The sequence below is a fragment of the Phaseolus vulgaris genome, chromosome 2, assembly GCF_000499845.2.
Source record: "Phaseolus vulgaris cultivar G19833 chromosome 2, P. vulgaris v2.0, whole genome shotgun sequence".
Classification (NCBI taxonomy): Eukaryota; Viridiplantae; Streptophyta; class Magnoliopsida; order Fabales; family Fabaceae; genus Phaseolus; species Phaseolus vulgaris.
The window spans coordinates 49517195-49534607 of NC_023758.2; the positions used below are offsets into that span (position 1 = coordinate 49517195).

General features: G+C 36.2%; 3 protein-coding genes across 4 annotated transcripts; 1 reads left to right on the top strand and 2 right to left on the bottom strand.

The window, feature by feature from the left end:
* Positions 1–2642: 2642 nt before the first annotated feature.
* On the top strand, positions 2643–5869 carry LOC137813058 (ABC transporter G family member STR-like). The gene is made up of 4 exons (XM_068615353.1): positions 2643–3144; positions 3252–3431; positions 3504–3772; positions 4067–5869. The coding sequence occupies exons 1-4, from the start codon at positions 2791–2793 to the stop codon at positions 5703–5705; spliced, it is 2442 nt and encodes an 813-aa protein (XP_068471454.1). The 5' UTR covers positions 2643–2790; the 3' UTR covers positions 5706–5869.
* A 46-nt stretch (positions 5870–5915) lies between these two features.
* Positions 5916–9481, bottom strand: LOC137813059 (TPR repeat-containing thioredoxin TDX). 2 transcript variants are annotated; one of them, XM_068615355.1, is made up of 10 exons: positions 9230–9481; positions 9110–9143; positions 8903–9028; positions 8689–8776; positions 8465–8545; positions 8257–8321; positions 8020–8160; positions 7806–7937; positions 7229–7259; positions 5916–6813 (listed from the first exon to the last, which is right to left on the bottom strand). In XM_068615355.1, exons 1-10 carry the CDS (start codon positions 9337–9339, stop codon positions 6479–6481), a joined length of 1143 nt encoding a protein of 380 aa, XP_068471456.1. In that variant the 5' UTR covers positions 9340–9481; the 3' UTR covers positions 5916–6478. The 2 variants fall into 2 exon arrangements, with proteins under 2 accessions (XP_068471456.1, XP_068471455.1); XM_068615354.1 differs by having other exon boundaries at positions 8903–9143.
* A 2262-nt stretch (positions 9482–11743) lies between these two features.
* On the bottom strand, positions 11744–14904 carry LOC137813060 (probable inactive receptor kinase At1g48480). The gene is made up of 2 exons (XM_068615356.1): positions 13260–14904; positions 11744–12691 (listed from the first exon to the last, which is right to left on the bottom strand). The coding sequence occupies exons 1-2, from the start codon at positions 14608–14610 to the stop codon at positions 12066–12068; spliced, it is 1977 nt and encodes a 658-aa protein (XP_068471457.1). The 5' UTR covers positions 14611–14904; the 3' UTR covers positions 11744–12065.
* Between the last annotated feature and the right edge of the window lie 2509 nt (positions 14905–17413).

A 17413-nucleotide genomic window follows, 5' to 3' on the forward strand; every position in this document is an offset into this window, starting at 1 on the left:
TATATGTTTGTGATGTGTTGGAGTTTGATGTTGAGTTTGGATTTAGAGTTTTGTTATGTTAGCCAAAGAGATCAGGGTACACCATGGCAGTGTTTAATAATTAATACTACGAGAGTGCAGAAGCGCTCATAGATTATATGATGTGATTGCCCTTTTTTTTTATCAAATGTTAACCTTCAAATTTAAACATTCTGAATTTAGAACTGTTAATGTAAGCTTTTTTTTTTATCAGAAAACAATTATGTTAATTCTCAATTAAGATATTTTTTATCAGACAACAAAATGTTTTAATTCTGAGTAATCAAAAGCTTAAGACATAACTTTTATGGTAGTTTAAAAACAAACAATCCTTACTCTGAAGTTAAATGTAAAATGATCCCATCTTTATTTAACAACCAAATCATAAAAAATGATCCTATCTTTCAACATTGAAGCTGTACATCAAAAGCCTCTACTTTCATCAAAACATGGTGGTGTTAGGATTTATTCCCTAGAGTTAATTACAAAAGAAAACCTTGAGTGTAAGCAAAAAATATTAACTTTGTATAGCATTCAAACAAAGTAGAGAAATAAAAAGTTTGAGTTAAAGCAAAGAGTGATAGTGAAAATAGGTAGAAAGAAAAAGGTAGAAGAAAAGGCAGAAGGCACGCGATATTGGCGCGGCTCAATCAGACCAGAGAATCAAGAATGAATGAAGGGAATGTGATTGAAGCTATGGTCAGTTTGAACCGTTCCAACACCTCGGGAATTGCCTTGCCTTGCCTCAGTGAGTGAGTGAGAGTGAAGTGAGGAACAAGAGTTCTTATTATATATATATTTCATTCATTGTTTGGTTGTTTTGAGAAGAACAAACAGAATCTTCCAAACAAACAAATGGTGAATCTACTGATCTCTCTGAGATTGCCGACCACCTTCAACCTAACACCATTTGCCGGCCTTCAAATTCTCTTAATATCTCCACCTTTATCATCGATATTTCCCTTCCATTCCATCTCATTTCTATTTTAACTTCTTCAAACTCTTTCTTTCTCTCTAACATTTACCTTTTATTACCTTTTATTATGAAAACCATTACCCAATAAATCTTTAATGATATTTTGTTATTGTTAATCCTAGACTATCATAATTAATTAGTGAGGTTGTTATCTTATGATTTTGGTTGAGAGGATGTGTGTCTTTTCGACCATTTGGTTCTTCAAATTCAATAGGGCAATTTTCAATTAAAAGAAATTTACTCTTGAAATTTATTGTGTTTTATATCCATATTCAAGATAAATTTTTTTTCTTACATTTAAGGACAGAGTATGTGATTAGTTTGTTGACCTTTTCAACTATTTTAAAATTTTAAAGGAGAAAAAAAGGAAAGAAAATTGATAGAAAGTGAGATTGATTTTATAAAGTGTTTGACTGGCGGAGGATTATAGGAGAGGATGTCGTGTCACCCAAACATTTTAGAGTTTTGGGCATGTATGTATAGAAATTTATAAAAAATAGATTTTTAATTTTTTTATAACACACACTATTTAATTTTAATAAATATTAGAATATAAAATTAAATATAAAAAAATGATAAACTGTATGAGAGAAGAAAATTAAGATATTCTTTTTATATATTTTTTTCTTCTCATCATTCTCTTTTCAGTACACAAATTTATTGTTTCTTACATGTTCATCTCTAAACAAAAATAAAACACATTTGCTGTTTTTACTCATTTCTCACCTATTCGGATTCGTTTTTGAAAAAGAAACTCCTTATTTCACTTAATAGTGAAATATTAGTTTCTAAATGCATGAACTTTTATTAATCATCAGGCAAACAATTTTGTTTTTATGCATAACCCTTATGTTTTTTATAGTCAATTTTTAAATGTGACTTATTTATCACATATTTCTCTTTGGGTAATTACATCTTTCAAAATTATTGGCTATTATTGGTTAACAGCCACTGAATAATGACAGTATTTAATATTTCAGAAGAACTTTGGTTACTCTCTGCATTTTAGTTAGACTTTTATATTAGTGTTTTCCAACCATCACTCTTATTTACACAAGTGTAAAGGTTTAAATTTACGAAAACATTTTTATGAATTTCAACACAAAATTGTGTGTTTCAATGCACAGAGAGAATGATTTGTTAGTTTTAGAATAAATATACTTTTAAGCCTTTTCAACTTTAATCTAAAATATGCACTTTCCGTCTGCGAGAGACACCTATAACACGTTTAAGGAACATGTGCATATACTTACAAGCGATCACACTCACTCTTTTCGTATTATGTCAATGCTGAATTAAATTTTGAGGTAACTTTGAAATTTGATGCGTTGTTTTGTTTTGTTTTGAGTTGATTATGATGAAATACATGCATAAAGTACTGTGATGTTGTTACACAAATACCTCCAATCCTAGGATACAAACATGGTAGCTCTAAATGTTAAAACAATTAGTTTATGGGAAGCAAATATCAATGGATGTTAAAGCCGTCTCTAGTGCTGAGTGAAACAAAAATATCATTCTATTCGGTACAACCAAAGAAAACCTATCGATAAACCCAAAGAGAAACAGAAATGGAATGCACCCTTCTTCCAAAGTTTGCCGTCTGATGCTTAATTTGTTTCAGTTGTCTTCCCCATTATCTCAAGTCACAACCTTCCATTCCATGGCATTGAAATGCTTTCATTTTCACCGTCAACTCTTGTCCGTATTTCATACCTTATAACCCTCTTTAGTGCTTTAAGGTCCCATATACCAGCAACAAAGAAGGCCAGAAGTGGTTGCTGAAGTTCACTGCAATGGCGAGGCCAGAAAGAACGCGTAGACAAAAAAGCCTGGAGACTCTAATGGACTCGGACAAACCAGGAATCGGAAGAAATGTGAACCAACTGGGACCCCAGAAGTCCACTCCTGGCAATGGCCTTGAATTCAATAACCTCTCGTATAGCATCATAAAAAAGCAGAAAAAGGATGGAGTATGGATCAAGAAAGAAACATATCTTCTTCATGATATCTCTGGCCAAGCAAAAAAAGGTGAAATTATGGCAGTCATGGGGCCTAGTGGTGCTGGAAAATCCACCTTTCTTGATGCATTGGCAGGGAGAATTGCTCGAGGGAGTCTAGAAGGATCAGTTAGAATTGATGGAAAACCAGTAAAAATGAGCTCCTCTAGTTTCTTTATTTATGGATTCAAATCACCAAAGGGAAATATTCTCTCTTCCTATTCTCTTTAACTTAATAATGCTATATTATTGTGCAGATTACTACAAGCTACATGAAAATGGTGTCATCATATGTGATGCAGGATGACCAGCTCTTCCCTATGTTGACAGTTTTTGAAACATTTATGTTTGCAGCTGAAGTTCGGCTTCCTCCTTCCATTTCCAGGGCTGAAAAGAAGAAGAGGGTGTATGAAATCCTTGACCAACTGGGCTTACAGGTATATATAATCCATTGTCTTTCTCACTCGTTTAAACATAAAAGGCAGGTTAATGACTTAATTTCTGTTCAGAGTGCTACACATACATATATTGGTGACGAAGGAAGGAGAGGAGTGTCAGGAGGGGAACGACGAAGAGTATCTATTGGCATAGACATCATCCATAAGCCATCAGTTCTGTTTCTTGACGAACCTACCTCAGGCCTTGACTCTACAAGTGCTTACAGTGTTGTAGAAAAGGTTAAAGACATAGCTCGAGGAGGAAGCGTTGTCCTTATGACCATACACCAGCCTTCATTTAGAATCCAAACGCTCCTGGATCAGATCACCGTCCTTGCAAGGTGAAAATTTCAGAGCCTATATATAGTGTTTATATTACTATCCAAGGAGCCTAAAATGAGGAGACATAGAGCTTTATTATGTAGACCATCTGAAACTGATAGGCACTGACAGGAAGACCAAAAAAGATATTGAATACATCAGTTTATGATTAGATAAGAAGCTAGAACTATGTGAGAAACTTTTAGGAAAACCATTATGTGACTTTCGTGGATGAACTAGAACAATATATTCACAACATAACATGAAAAAGAAATTCCTGACCAGATTTGCTATTGTATTTGATGGTGCTGTAGGGGAACATTGATATACATGGGGAAGCCAGATGCACTACAAGCTCATTTGTCCAGATTTGGAAGGCCTGTACCTGATGGAGAAAACAGTATTGAGTATCTTCTAGATGTTATAAGTGAATATGATCAAGCAACAGTTGGGCTTGACCCCCTAATCCAATTCCAACGTGATGGCCTCAAACCTGACCCAGCAGCCATGACCCCTGTTCCAAAAACTCCAAGGACACTTTTCAGAAGGAACACCCCTGCATCTAAACACTTGATTAGCCTACGCAGCCAAGGATTTATTGCTGGAACACAACAACCTCATTCTGCACAGTTTAGTTATCGCGACGACGATGACGATGATGAGAATTTCGATAACTCCCTTGAAAGGAATACTGTTCCAACACCAAGGAATATGACCAGTGGTGTTCACCCACGTTTGGCTTCTCAGTTCTACAAAGATTTCTCAGCCAAAGATTTCTCTATCTGGCTTTACCATGGTGTCGTAGGAACACCGCGGCGCCAACCATCATGGACTCCAGCAAGAACACCAGGATGGACGCCAGGGAAAACACCCATGTCAGGACCAAGAAGTGCAGCTTCCAACCAATATTCTGCAGCTTATCGGTATCCTTATCGCCCCCCAAAAACTCCTGCAGTGGATGACCAGTCTATGGACTACTCGGCAAATTCATATGCCCCTTCGGTTGAAGGATTTGAGATTGAGGAAGTGCTTGATGAGCCAGTCTTAGGATCCAAGTATGCAAACCCATGGTTGCGTGAGGTTGCAGTGCTCTCGTGGCGAACAGCACTAAATGTAATTCGCACCCCGGAACTCTTCCTCTCCCGTGAGATTGTGTTAGCTGTAATGGCACTTATCCTGTCCAGCATTTTTGGAAATCTGAGTCATCATTCTTTCAAAGACGTCAATAGGCTCCTCAATTTCTACATATTTGCAGTGTGCCTTGTTTTCTTTTCCTCCAATGACGCAGTCCCATCTTTTATCATGGAGAGGTTCATCTTCATCAGGGAGACTTCCCATAACGCTTACCGTGCTTCTTCATATGTTATTTCTTCCCTCATTGTTTACCTCCCATTTTTCGCTGTTCAAGGACTCACATTTGCTGCCATAACCAAAGAAATGCTCCACTTGAATAGCAATCTCTGGTATTTCTGGCTGACACTTTATGCCTCCCTTATTACTACCAACGGATATGTGATGCTTGTCAGTGCACTTGTGCCTAGTTACATCACAGGGTATGCAGTAGTCATAGCCACAACAGCACTCTTCTTTTTGACCTGTGGTTTCTTCCTCAAGCAAAGTCAGATACCCATTTATTGGAGGTGGCTTCACTATGTTTCTGCAATCAAATATCCATTTGAGGCATTGCTCACAAATGAATTCAAGAACCTCGACTGCTACACAGGAAACAAAGCAGAATTATCCCCCGGACCATTAGGAGACTTGAAGCCCAGCAAACATCATAACACCAGCCTGCCAGCTAACTGCTTATTAGGGGTAGATATCTTGTCCTCAATGGATATCAAAATGCAAAACATATGGTATGACATTTTAATCCTGCTAGGTTGGGGTGTTCTTTACAGGTTGTTCTTCTATTTGGTTTTGAGATTTTACTCCAAGAACGAGAGAAAATGAATCATTTACCACCCCTTTTTATTCGGATAACCTGTTCATATATGCTCCGGCCTGCTAAAAAAGCTGAAGGTCACAGCAGCTACGTTATTTCTTGTATCATTGCTATCATATTCATGAGAACTCGTTATATTCTGTTAAAGAAGCTTGCGTGTGGCAATTTTTATGTTTATGAAATTACCACAATTAATTGCTCTTAGAGGAAACAAAAAATATCATAAGTGAACGTGTTATAACGGGGAAGATGGGTACATCAACACCAGCACTTGCCGGTTACTAGACGACAGGGGCATACTTGCCTGACCACCATTGTTCTCCGTTCATACCATGATCAATGTTAAAATACAGCCCTTCCTATCAATCACCACAGTTTGCATCCTCTACTCAGATACAAGAAGAATGCTTCGGAGGCCCAAAACTGACCCACCCAAAACTTCACAAAGTAACCTTCTGCATATTTGGATAGGAACTCTATCTTTCTTCTTTCTTCCTTGACAAGAACAACTTTCCCTCAGATGGACCCAGTACGAAAGGCTCCGATTCCAAAACTCATTAACTAAATATGGTGTACTTCCGTCTCCCCATTACAGTAATCACAAACCTAAAATCAGCCTTAAAATTTGAAACATGTTCCAAATCAACACTAACATTTTCTACATGCAATCAGACAGAGGAAACGTCTAGACAGAATACATTGGAACTAAATTAATCTTAGCCTTTGAATTACACTATGGACATGTAAACTGAAATCAAGGTCTTTTTTATAAGGTATTCACTTAATGAGAGCTAGCATGTTGTGCAATTTTTCTTTCAAGTGTACTTTTGTCTGCCCCCACTACACTGTCAACCTCTTTGCCATTCTTAACAAAGAAAAAAGTGGGAACACTGCTAATATTCCAGCTTGCAGCAACATCTCTGGCCTCATCTATGTCAATTTTTAGAAAAACAACTTTTGGGTACTTCTCAGCCAAGCTTGTATAAATAGGGGAAATGAAGCGACAAGGGCCACACCATGTTGCAGTAAAATACAGGATCGCCAATCTTGATGTATTTGATGCAGCACTTAACTTCTTTTCCAATTCACCAGTAGAATGAATACCAATGACTTGCCCTTTAGAATACAACAAATGTAATAGATCATTAAATTAAATATAAATCGAAGGATAGTCAGATAAATTGCAACAACTATTCTTTTAGGAATAAAAATGAAATATCACAATTAAATATTCTACAAACTGCCACAACATGCGCATGAGTTTTTAGTTTAATTAGGCAATGTAGCTTCTTACCGCTCTACATCCTACATCCATGAAGTTAGCCTACTTTGCAGGTGAGCAATTATGATTAAAATATGCATACTAAAGCGTTTACCACAGCCACATGAAAAGTATGATGCGGGAACAGATCAGACAATGAAATATTGTGTACTGTTTTTTTTTTCACATTAACTACAAGATAATGAAGTCAACAAAGAAAGGTTTCTGAATTTTATTACCATCACCCAGATGAGAAATACAAAGACTTACCATCTTTTAAAGCAGATAAGGCTTCTTGAACCTGAAAAAAACAAGTCAACATAAAAAAAAACTTAGCTATAAGTAGATCACCCCATAGCATAGTTATTAAGGTGCATATAGAGAATGAACAACTTCATATCACTAAATATTCCACTTAAATCAAGGAGGAAATAGAATGTAATAGGACAACTATAGTAGAAGTATGAATTCATAGGAAATGACAGATAGTCATTTGTTACATCACAATGGTATCACAAAAAGTAGCCTACAGAAACTAAATCCATTGAAAACAATACTCGATAAAAAAAAAAAACAGTTACATACTAGATACCCAAAATCAATATAAGATTGCAAAACATAGGGCTAAGATAAGTTTGTAAGTCCCTAAAATACATGTCTATAAAAAAGAATAGGAGTATTCCTTGGATATACACGCATCAAGGAACATCCTATGTGCATCCTATCAGATACATGTATGCTCTTGATATTATTTTTTTCATTTTTGGAATATCAAGGCATCATAGCATCCTGCAAACCTAACTATCAAAAAGATTGTTCAATCACTGAAACTATAATCTATACTTACTTGGGCTTCAGTTTCTTGCTCCTTCTTGATAGGAGCTTCAGTCTTGATAGAATCTCCTTTCTGCTGCTTTTGTTTTCTTAAGCGAGCATACTTTCTCCTATGCTCCTCGATTTTGCGGGCATTGGGTTCAACCTGTCCAGCCAAAAAAGATACAATTACAAAGAGAACAAGGATTCCTTCTGCAGATTTCATCCGTCGAAAGCAGGCAAATTACCTTTTTAAGTACCGTACTTAGCTCTTCATCGTAATCTAACTTTGAAGCCACATGAAGGTCACTCGCCGCTTCTTCCCATAGTCCCAACATAGCCCTTGACATTCCTCGTATTTTGTATCCTTTGGCTGAGTCGGGGTTAATCTGGAACAAATAATACACCTTTGAGTACACAAAACTATGGCGCAGATATTTCTTTTATACCATTTTTTTCTACGTTTGACAAGCAATAAAATAAACCTTCAAGGCAGTGTCAGCATCCCGTATAGCAGCATTTGGCTTCTTCAGTTTCACAAAGACACTAGCTGAAAACAAGAAATCGAGATTTCCAAATTATACAGAAGGCAAAACGAACAATAAACTGTAGAGTAGTAAGAAAGCAATACTGAAAGAAATTTATCAAAAGGCACTTGAATCTGGAAGAGGAATACACAGAGAGAATGAGCACCTCTTGTAGCATAAAGTATAGCTGATTGGGGATTCAACATAATGGCTTCTGTAAGTTGTTCCAGCGCTTCATCCAAATTACCTGAAAAAATCATTAAAAAAACTCAATTCGCAAACTGAAAGAAAGTCCAAGAAGCTTAAAAGAAAGTCCCAGAAGCTTAAATTGAGATTTAAAAGAGAGAGAAAGAGAGAGGGTAGAGTGTAAGTAATCATGAATTGCCTTGCCTTGCGAGATAGCATCGACTGCTTTTGACTTCGCCAGTTGAGCAGCATCCATCTGTTCTTCAGTCACTTCAACAGAAGGATCTCCCATCTGCAATAGCAACACAAATTAGGTCATTGCAGTGAGTATATATATATATATATATATATATATATATATATATATATATATATATATATATATATATACGCAGAAAGCATAGATAAGATAGCATACCTTCTGAGGAGGGTCATTATCGGGTTCAACAACATCGGCATTATCCAACTCTACATCAGATTCCACAAGGTCATCTTGAGCAGATGAAGGAGGTTCCGGCTTCTTCTCATCAAAGTCACCTGGTTCCTGCATAAGGTGAGTGAGTAACAAAAAGCAGAGATTCAAGAATAGAATTGGTGTTAATAAGAAAGGAGAAACGAAACGCACCGTTTTGGGTTGGGGAGGGATGCGAGCACCGAGGCTGCAGGAGTGAGGGAAGAAGAAAGCGGTGAAAAAAAAGCGATGAAAAAAATGGATGAAAATGGGAAGAAAAAAAAGCGATGAAACCTGAGAAGATAAGCCTTGAAGAAGGAAAGAGAAGGGTTGTGGAGAAGTGAGGGATTGGACTTGCAAGTCTCAATGAAGAGCTTCACCTCTCTCAGTTTCTCTTCCTCCATTCTCACCGCCTAGGGTTCCTTCCGACCACCCACACTGCTTCTTCAACCTTCCTCTTTTTATCAATCTTTAACACTTCCCTTAACATTTACAATATTCTTTCTAAATACATCCAAATCATTATTAATTTTATTTTTTCTCATTAATTTCTTACCCAAAACTTCACAAAACAAACTTAACTAACAATATCCTAAAAATCTTTAAAAATAATTATAATTAATATCTATTTAAAAACAATCTCATGTGACTTAATCAAGAAAATACTTCACCAATATGATTAACAAAAATTTTGGAAAACTTTGAAAAAAAAAACAACCAAGATGAACTAGAAAATGTTATCAATATTGGTATTTTTAAGTTGTTGACAATTATTTAATTTTTTTTAGATTTTTTGGTAATTGAAACAATGATAAATTTAAATTATTTTATCTAAACAAAACCCGAAAAAATAAAATAAGTATAATTTAAATAAATATATTTAAATATTTAAGAAATTATGAAATTTGATATGAGATGGAAGGTTTTTATCATGAAAATATTCTGTAGCATCCATCATATCTGTATTACCATGTAAAGAGATTGCAAAGAACATCAATCACCACATATAGTTCCAATAATAATGCAATTTAATTTTAAGTGTATGCATTTGTAATCTTTTCAATCTCAAACATATAGTTCCAATAATAAAATAAACTGTTAAAAAATTGTCTGAGAAAATAAACAAAATGTAATTGTCTTTGCAACAATAAGTACTGTAGAAAGAAAATTTCAGCAGTCTAAACTAAGAAACTATGGCATTGTTATTATTATAGAAGAAAATAAAGTATTGTTTATTAATGATAGAAAATAAATAGCAATTAAATGTCATTATTTTACAATCAAGTCTATAAATAAAACACATCCTAATCTTAAATTGAAATAAAGTATAACAATGCATGCATCTGCACTGTAATTGATTTTTACACTTTCATATGGCCATAAACCCTAAAACTAATTACTTATTTTTACTGGTTATTTAACAATGTGAAGAAATATATTTGATAATGCGAAAAAAATATTAAAAAAAGGTTGGAATGAGAAGATTGTGTTTCATGTTAAAATATTTATGATGTTTAAAAAAACAAATAATTGTTCATCACTTGTAAATTTGCGAATTTTTGACATAGAGTTGAATAAAAAAAAATCATTTTTTTTTTATAAAAAAAAGTTTCTTTTTTGTTTTGATCATTAAATTTATTGACATTTGACAAGTAAATAACACACCAAATTTACTGGTTTCAAATACATTTTTACATTTTATATTTAGTCTCTTTTTTTCAAAAATTTGTTTGATTAATTTATAATAAAGATTTGTTTTTCGCTCCATAGATTTATTGCATGCCTACATTTAATGAAATCATGTAATAAATTATCGCTAATAAACGTAGTTAATGAGTTTGTTACGTGATAAACGGAATTTTGACATGGATTATTATTTAATTTAATATACTATCACGTCAATGAAGTGTTACTTTGACTGGTGAATGAAACTAATTAATAATTACGTTTCTAATTAATTAAAAACATTGAATAGAAGTCTTGAGAAATATATTTAAAAAATATATTTTAGGAAAATATGGTTTTACAGAAGGTATACTGTAATAAGACATTGAGCAAAGAACAAGAGACAGAGACATCACATCACTGTCTCACTATTTTGTTTCTAACCTTTTCTTCATATATTAACAAAAAACACCATGTGGCCCTCACCCATAACAACTCTTATGTTTCTTTCTACACTCTGCCTCTACAATTTTTTTCTATTCTTTCAACTTCCAACCATTCATTCATCTTTAAATTTAAAAATCTACATTAAGAAAGTTATTACTAGATTAAACTTTTGATTAAAATAGTAACACCATGGACTGAACCCAATTTGGTGAATAAGCAAATCGTCCTCAATAATGATATTTAAAGGTGTTAATTCCTGTTACTGATATTGAAAGACATTAATTCTTATATTAGCACAAATCAAAGATACTCAGTGATTAGTCCTTATTACTGAAATAAATCAGTAACAAGACCAAATGCAGAGGAGATAGGGAAAGATCCTAGTATATGTAAAGGAATACACAAAAAAAAGATAAATTTCACACTCAACTAAAACTATACTTATTTTTAACTACACTGAATTCTTTAATGTCAATATTACCTTGTTTGTGGTGTGTGCGTATAAATAAATCTTAAACCAAGTGGCAAAAAGAAGGATGAATTAATCAAAGCCCATCCTTACCATACCAAGGTGGCGATCACGTTCGCAACCAACTTTTTTGGCAATAATAAAAGCCACCGACGAGACATCACAACAAACCATCCTACGACAGCTACTATAACATCTCTATTACAAGTTTTCAACAGACACAAGAATTCAACAAAAGTAAAAGGCATGTTTAAAGCAAAAGTAATAATTACAATCAACCAGAATCCAACAACAACAATAGCTAATGGAACAGATATCCACTCCCCCAATGTATTAATTGAGAAGAAAAAAGGAGGAGACGGCACAATGGAGATTTGAGGAGAGAGAAAAAACCAAGAAATTGGAAAGTTTGGTGCCAAAGAAATTTGAGGCCCAAGCTACAGAATACAACAACATACGCACAGGATTTAGCTTTAGCAGGTAAAATATGGGCTCCGACTCTGACAAAGCAAAGTCCAGAGGAAGAAACTCGGGCAGAAGATACATCTTCTACAATTCTATATCATTGACGGGATCATGTTGGATTTGGTCCTGCTCCTGCTCCTCTTTAAGGCTAGACCTTCGCAACTCTTCTATGCTCCTTACCACTTCAGACATTGAAGGGCGCTTGTCAGGGTATTGTGCTGCACAATCAACTGCAAGTTGCAACAACTGAACCATCTCCTCTTCCACATTCCGATACCTGAGGAGCTCAAGATCAAAGACCTCAGAAGTCCACTCTTCTCTAACCACAGATTGAACCCATCTGGGAAGGTCTACTCCTTCCTCATTCAGGAGAGCATGGGTAGGTGCCTTCCCAGTCAGAAGTTCCAAGAGTAGCACACCAAAACTGTACACGTCTGCCTTCTGAGACACCCTGCGAGGATCAGTCACCTCAGGTGCACGGTAGCCGGCGACCCTGTTGGGGGTGGAGGAGGGGCCAACGAGATGTGCAAGGCCAAAGTCAGACACTCTGGCATCATATGATTTGGTTAAGAGGATGTTGGATGACTTTATATTTCCATGAGAAACATTAGGCCCTCGTGAATGCAGGTACTCAATGCCACGGGCTGCTCCAAGTGCAATACCTGATCTCACTTCCCAATTCAGTGGCGTCCTACCCGCCCCTTTGTTTCCTGTAATCAAATAAAGATCAGAACACCACCCATGGTACCGTACCACAGTAGGTACACTAATGAGTAATGAATGAGCCTTTGCCTCGGGCCCTATTTCACACAGTTCCAATGAAGCCTATGGGATTTGGAAACTCTTGAAATAAACAGTGAAAATTTTCAATTTGAAATAAAAAAACAGTACTTAGAACTCAATTACCCCATCTACCAGTATCTGCTTAAAGCCTAGTCTAATAATAGCAGGAGATGGGGAGGCAATTCAGACAAACAACCACCCATGTGATCCAATCGGACCTTAAAGACATAGTGCGAAATCACATCTTCAATAACCCCAACCATATGCATAAAAGAGGGAATGTGAAATGTATTTAAGAGTCTAATTCCTAAAGCATGCTGCCAAGATGCAGCGAAATGAAAATCACTAACATAGCCATGCCATGATGCATTGCCCAAAAAAGAAACTCGATTACAGTAAGTAATGATTGTCCAAGAACTGGAAAAGGGCGAAATTGAGTGAAAAGCGAGCACAGAAAATACTGAAAAGAGAGAAGGAATGGTAAAGCTGACTAACCATGTAAAAGTGCAGACAAGCTTCCCATGGGCATGTAATCATAGACAAGGAGCTTCTCATCTCTGCTGAAATAGAAAGCTCTGAGAGGAACCAAACTCTCATGATCCATAGCTCCCACCGCTTCAATCTTCTCCTTAAACTCCTTCTCAGAAATCGTCACATCCTTCAACCTCTTCACCGCCACCACGGGCCCTGCCTCCAGCACCGCCTTATACGCCGTCCCGAAAGTCCCTTTCCCCAAAACCTCCGCCGAAGCTCTGAGCAAATCCTCCAAATCAAACGCCTTAGCCGCATTACCGAAAAACACCAACTTCTTCGCCGCCCCACCACTGTTCCCTTCGGCCTTATTCCCCGCCGAAACCGCAGCCGCAGCCGCAGCCACAGCCACCGCAGAATTGCCGTTGGCATGACCGCCGTTCTCGACATCCGGAAGCCCCTTCTCTGCAAGAACCTGGGCGTCGGCCTCAGGATGTTTGACAGTAGCAATGTCGACGGCGCTGGTCTTCTTGGCAGTCTTGCTCCTGCACAGGAAAATGAAGAGGAACACGAGCAGCAGAAGAAACACAACCGATCCGACAACAATCCCCGCAATGGCGCCGGCAGATAGCTTGTGGTTGGTTTTGTTGTTGGGCTTGGCGTTGTTGTCGACGGAGATAGGATCCGCTATATCTCCGGGGCAGAGAGAGAGTGGGCGGCCACAGAGGGAGTTGCCAAGAAAGGAATCCTGAGGGAATGTCTGAAGCTTGAGAGGGACAGAGCCGTTGAGGAGGTTGTTGGAGACGTTGAACTGATCCAGGCTCAATTTCCCCAGGTCGGGGATTGGGCCCTGGAGCTGGTTGTTCTCCACAAACAAAGTCTTCAACCGCGTTAGGCTGTTGAAGCCCGTCGGAAACGGGCCTGAGAAGTTGTTGAAGCCCATGTTCAACCGAACCAGGTCCGGTAACTCGAACAAGAACGCAGGGATTGCGCCGCTGAGGAGGTTCCGCTGAATGTACAGGTTCCGAAGGTTAACGCACGCCGCCAGATCTGAAGGCACGGAACCCCGCAGCGCGTTGAAGCGGAGACTCAGGGTGCGCAGCTGTGTCAGATTGCCGAATATTCCGAGAGGGATTTGGCCGGAGAGAGCGACGCCGGGGAGGTGAAGCTCGACGACGTGGTCGCGCTCGCATTGGACCCCGGCCCACGTGCAGGGGCTCTCCCTGGTGGCGTTCCAGAAGAGGGTTCTGCCGCCGACAGCAGAGCGGAGAGCGAGCAATGCGGCTCGCTCGGAGGCCAGATCTGCGTATGCTGCGGCGAGCATGAGCGCCAGAGTGGCCGCCACAACCACGAGGGTGTGCTTGTGAGGCAGCATTGGTGAGTGGCGGCAACCTCAGCCGCAGAAGGCTATGCTCTGTTTGGATTTTGGATATAATTAGGAGGGGATGGGATGGTTGAGAGAGTGAGCAGCCAAACAGAAGCAGAAGCAGATGTTGGGGGAAAGAAAGAAAGAAAGCAAGTGTTCCAATAATATCTCATTTTTAATTAAACTCTTCTAATTAATAAAAAATACTCCCATGAGTTGGACGCACCTCCAGCCTGTGTGCTCCCAAACACACATAACCCTATCTATCTATGTATCTATCTACGTATCTATCTACCTACGTATACGTATCTATCTACTTCACTACGTATTTACTTCCTGTTCTCTTCAAAGAATCATCTCATACCACAACCAAATTGGTCAAATATTGATTTATAATGTTTTTCAATTTAGCAGTAATTAAATTGATAATGATAGAAAATAGAATGAATAGGAAATTCAGACCCTCGTCTTAAATGGTGTATCCGTGTCGGATAGATACACACATCAAACACCAACACTCATAGAACATGTATCACTGAAATGTCTAATTCAAAAATATTTGTTAGATTTCTAATAATTTTAACACGATTCTAATATTATTTTAAAAAAGGTAAATATATTAATTTTTTAAAAATTCAAATTTAGTGTATAAAATTTTGTAAATTAAACGGATTATGATAGACATCTTTATATTAAAAAATATAAAACATATTTTATACACAAACTTTTATTATCAATTTATATAATTTATTATTATATAATATATAAATTGGTCGTGTTTATTAGTGTATGATAGATTTAATAATATAAATAGAAAGTAATTGATGAAGAGAATAAATAGAAAAAAAAATATATGGATGGAAAGTGGGGAACAGAGAAGAGAAGGAGAAATAGGTTGGAGATGGAAGAATAGTTCTTGTTGTTGTTTTTTCACCAGTTTTGTCTTGTAGGACTCACCATCTATCTATCTCTGCTAACACCATCCTTAATTCCACTTTTTTGTTTTCTTCACTTCTTGTCCTACATTCTACTCCTTTTCGGCATATTAGGATTTCCCTTGTCATATTGCTTTCTTTTCTCCCAATTTTTACACTAATCTTCCCACGTTCACTCACACAACATTACTTTTTGTTTAACCAAAACACAACTAAGTACATGCCATGGAATTTTAATAACTGTGAAAGAGTTTTTGATGTGACAAATATATAGGCCACAGAAGTGGAATGCCACTTTAGGAGTGCCAAATTCAGTGTGCACTGCTTCTTTATTTATGTCACAACATATGTCTCAATCTCTCAAAATTGGATATCTATCAATTATTGCAATTTATTACTTATTTCACCTTATTAATGGAAATTCAGATCAAAGGAGACTTTCCTAATACCGTATTATTAAAGAATACTAGATTCGCACACCATTTTAAAAATGAAATACATGGGTATATTAAATCATTTTGAACAAATATATATTTATAAAAAAATACATTATAAACAATTGCTCATGAAGTTGATTGAGTAATATAATGAAGATTCGTTGTATTATAGATGAGATGGTTAAACTCCAAGATAATATCCTTACAAGTTTCATGAATTGGTTTTAAGGAAATAAGGGGACTCGACCTGCAGAATATATTCTGATGCTTAAGTCAATAAAAACATAAAATGTAGTGTATATAATCAGTATAATGTAAAGTATGAGTTGAAATTACTCACTGTGAGTTCTAGTCAAGAGAGATGTCTCTCAACTAGAACAGTTAGTTTAGCCAAAAACAGTGTTTTTTAGTCGAGTTGTTGTTCTGTCTTGATCATACCACTTTTTTTTTTCCTTATATACCGTAGTGTTATGATGCCCCTTCTGATATTGTTTTAAGTTATATTCCCAAATTAATTATAATACTACATATCCAATCAATTTTCGTAATTAACATTCTCCTCGTTTTATAAGGAGTAAATAAGATTTTTCTTTTATAATTTTCAAATATAGTTATCAGGTTTGCTTTCATCTAATTATTGAACTTGACTCATGTTAAATTGTGATTAACAAAATTTTGAAAATTGAAGGTAATGTTTCACTAATGAGTTTTCTTACCTTAATAAAGATTAGGAGGAGTGTTTATTAAGTGGAGTATGATAGAGGGGACGTGACAAAATTAGTTGAAGGAGTGTATTATGAAGGTTTTTCCAAAATATTTTTAATTTAATTAATATAGCAGCTACTTATTTTTTATCTATAAAATTAATTTATATTTAATATTTTTTTTAATGTTATCAAGGTTATTCAATTCTTTACCCTACACTCCACGCAACACAATCGTATAAAAGTTTCTCTTATTAACTAAGCATTCTAATTAACCATGTCATGTCTTCTTAATCACTCCACTTCAACTGCAAAATTACTGAATTAAGTGATTCTGGAAGCTTAATTACAAGTTATTAGGTAGCTGTACTTGCCATGGAATTGGACTGTAAGCCTTGTTTGGCTTCTCATCTTCTTTTTCCAACCTAACGTTTTTATTAAGCATGTTTCAACAATAACATCACTCCTACCAAATGCACATGTAAATGAACTTCATTCCATTACACACCACCAATGCACATTCAAATGCTTATTTATAAAACAGTTTTAGACTTCCTATCACCAAACACATTCTTAACATCATCACTGCATTTAAGCTTCACAATATGCACTATGCTAAATTATATATCATCTCAAATTTTAAGACTCACTATAACACTGCATTGTATTACCCTTTTGCTGAACTATTTTTTTTTTTTAATTATGCGAATTTATTAAATTATAACTAATGACATTT

Excerpts from the sequence above, each read along its gene's own strand:
- LOC137813058 (XM_068615353.1), top strand. The coding sequence starts at position 2,791 with ATGGCGAGGCCAGAAAGAACGCGTAGACAAAAAAGCCTGGAGACTCTA. Across the intron at positions 3,145-3,251 it reads TTAGAATTGATGGAAAACCA|ATTACTACAAGCTACATGAA; the intron begins GTAAAAATGAGC and ends ATTATTGTGCAG. Across the intron at positions 3,773-4,066 it reads CAGATCACCGTCCTTGCAAG|GGGAACATTGATATACATGG; the intron begins GTGAAAATTTCA and ends ATGGTGCTGTAG.
- LOC137813059 (XM_068615354.1), bottom strand. The coding sequence starts at position 9,339 with ATGGAGGAAGAGAAACTGAGAGAGGTGAAGCTCTTCATTGAGACTTGC. Across the intron at positions 8,322-8,464 it reads TATACTTTATGCTACAAGAG|CTAGTGTCTTTGTGAAACTG; the intron begins GTGCTCATTCTC and ends TCTTGTTTTCAG. Across the intron at positions 6,814-7,228 it reads CTTATCTGCTTTAAAAGATG|GGCAAGTCATTGGTATTCAT; the intron begins GTAAGTCTTTGT and ends TGTATTCTAAAG.
- LOC137813060 (XM_068615356.1), bottom strand. The coding sequence starts at position 14,610 with ATGCTGCCTCACAAGCACACCCTCGTGGTTGTGGCGGCCACTCTGGCG. Across the intron at positions 12,692-13,259 it reads CTTGTCTGCACTTTTACATG|GAAACAAAGGGGCGGGTAGG; the intron begins GTTAGTCAGCTT and ends ATTTGATTACAG.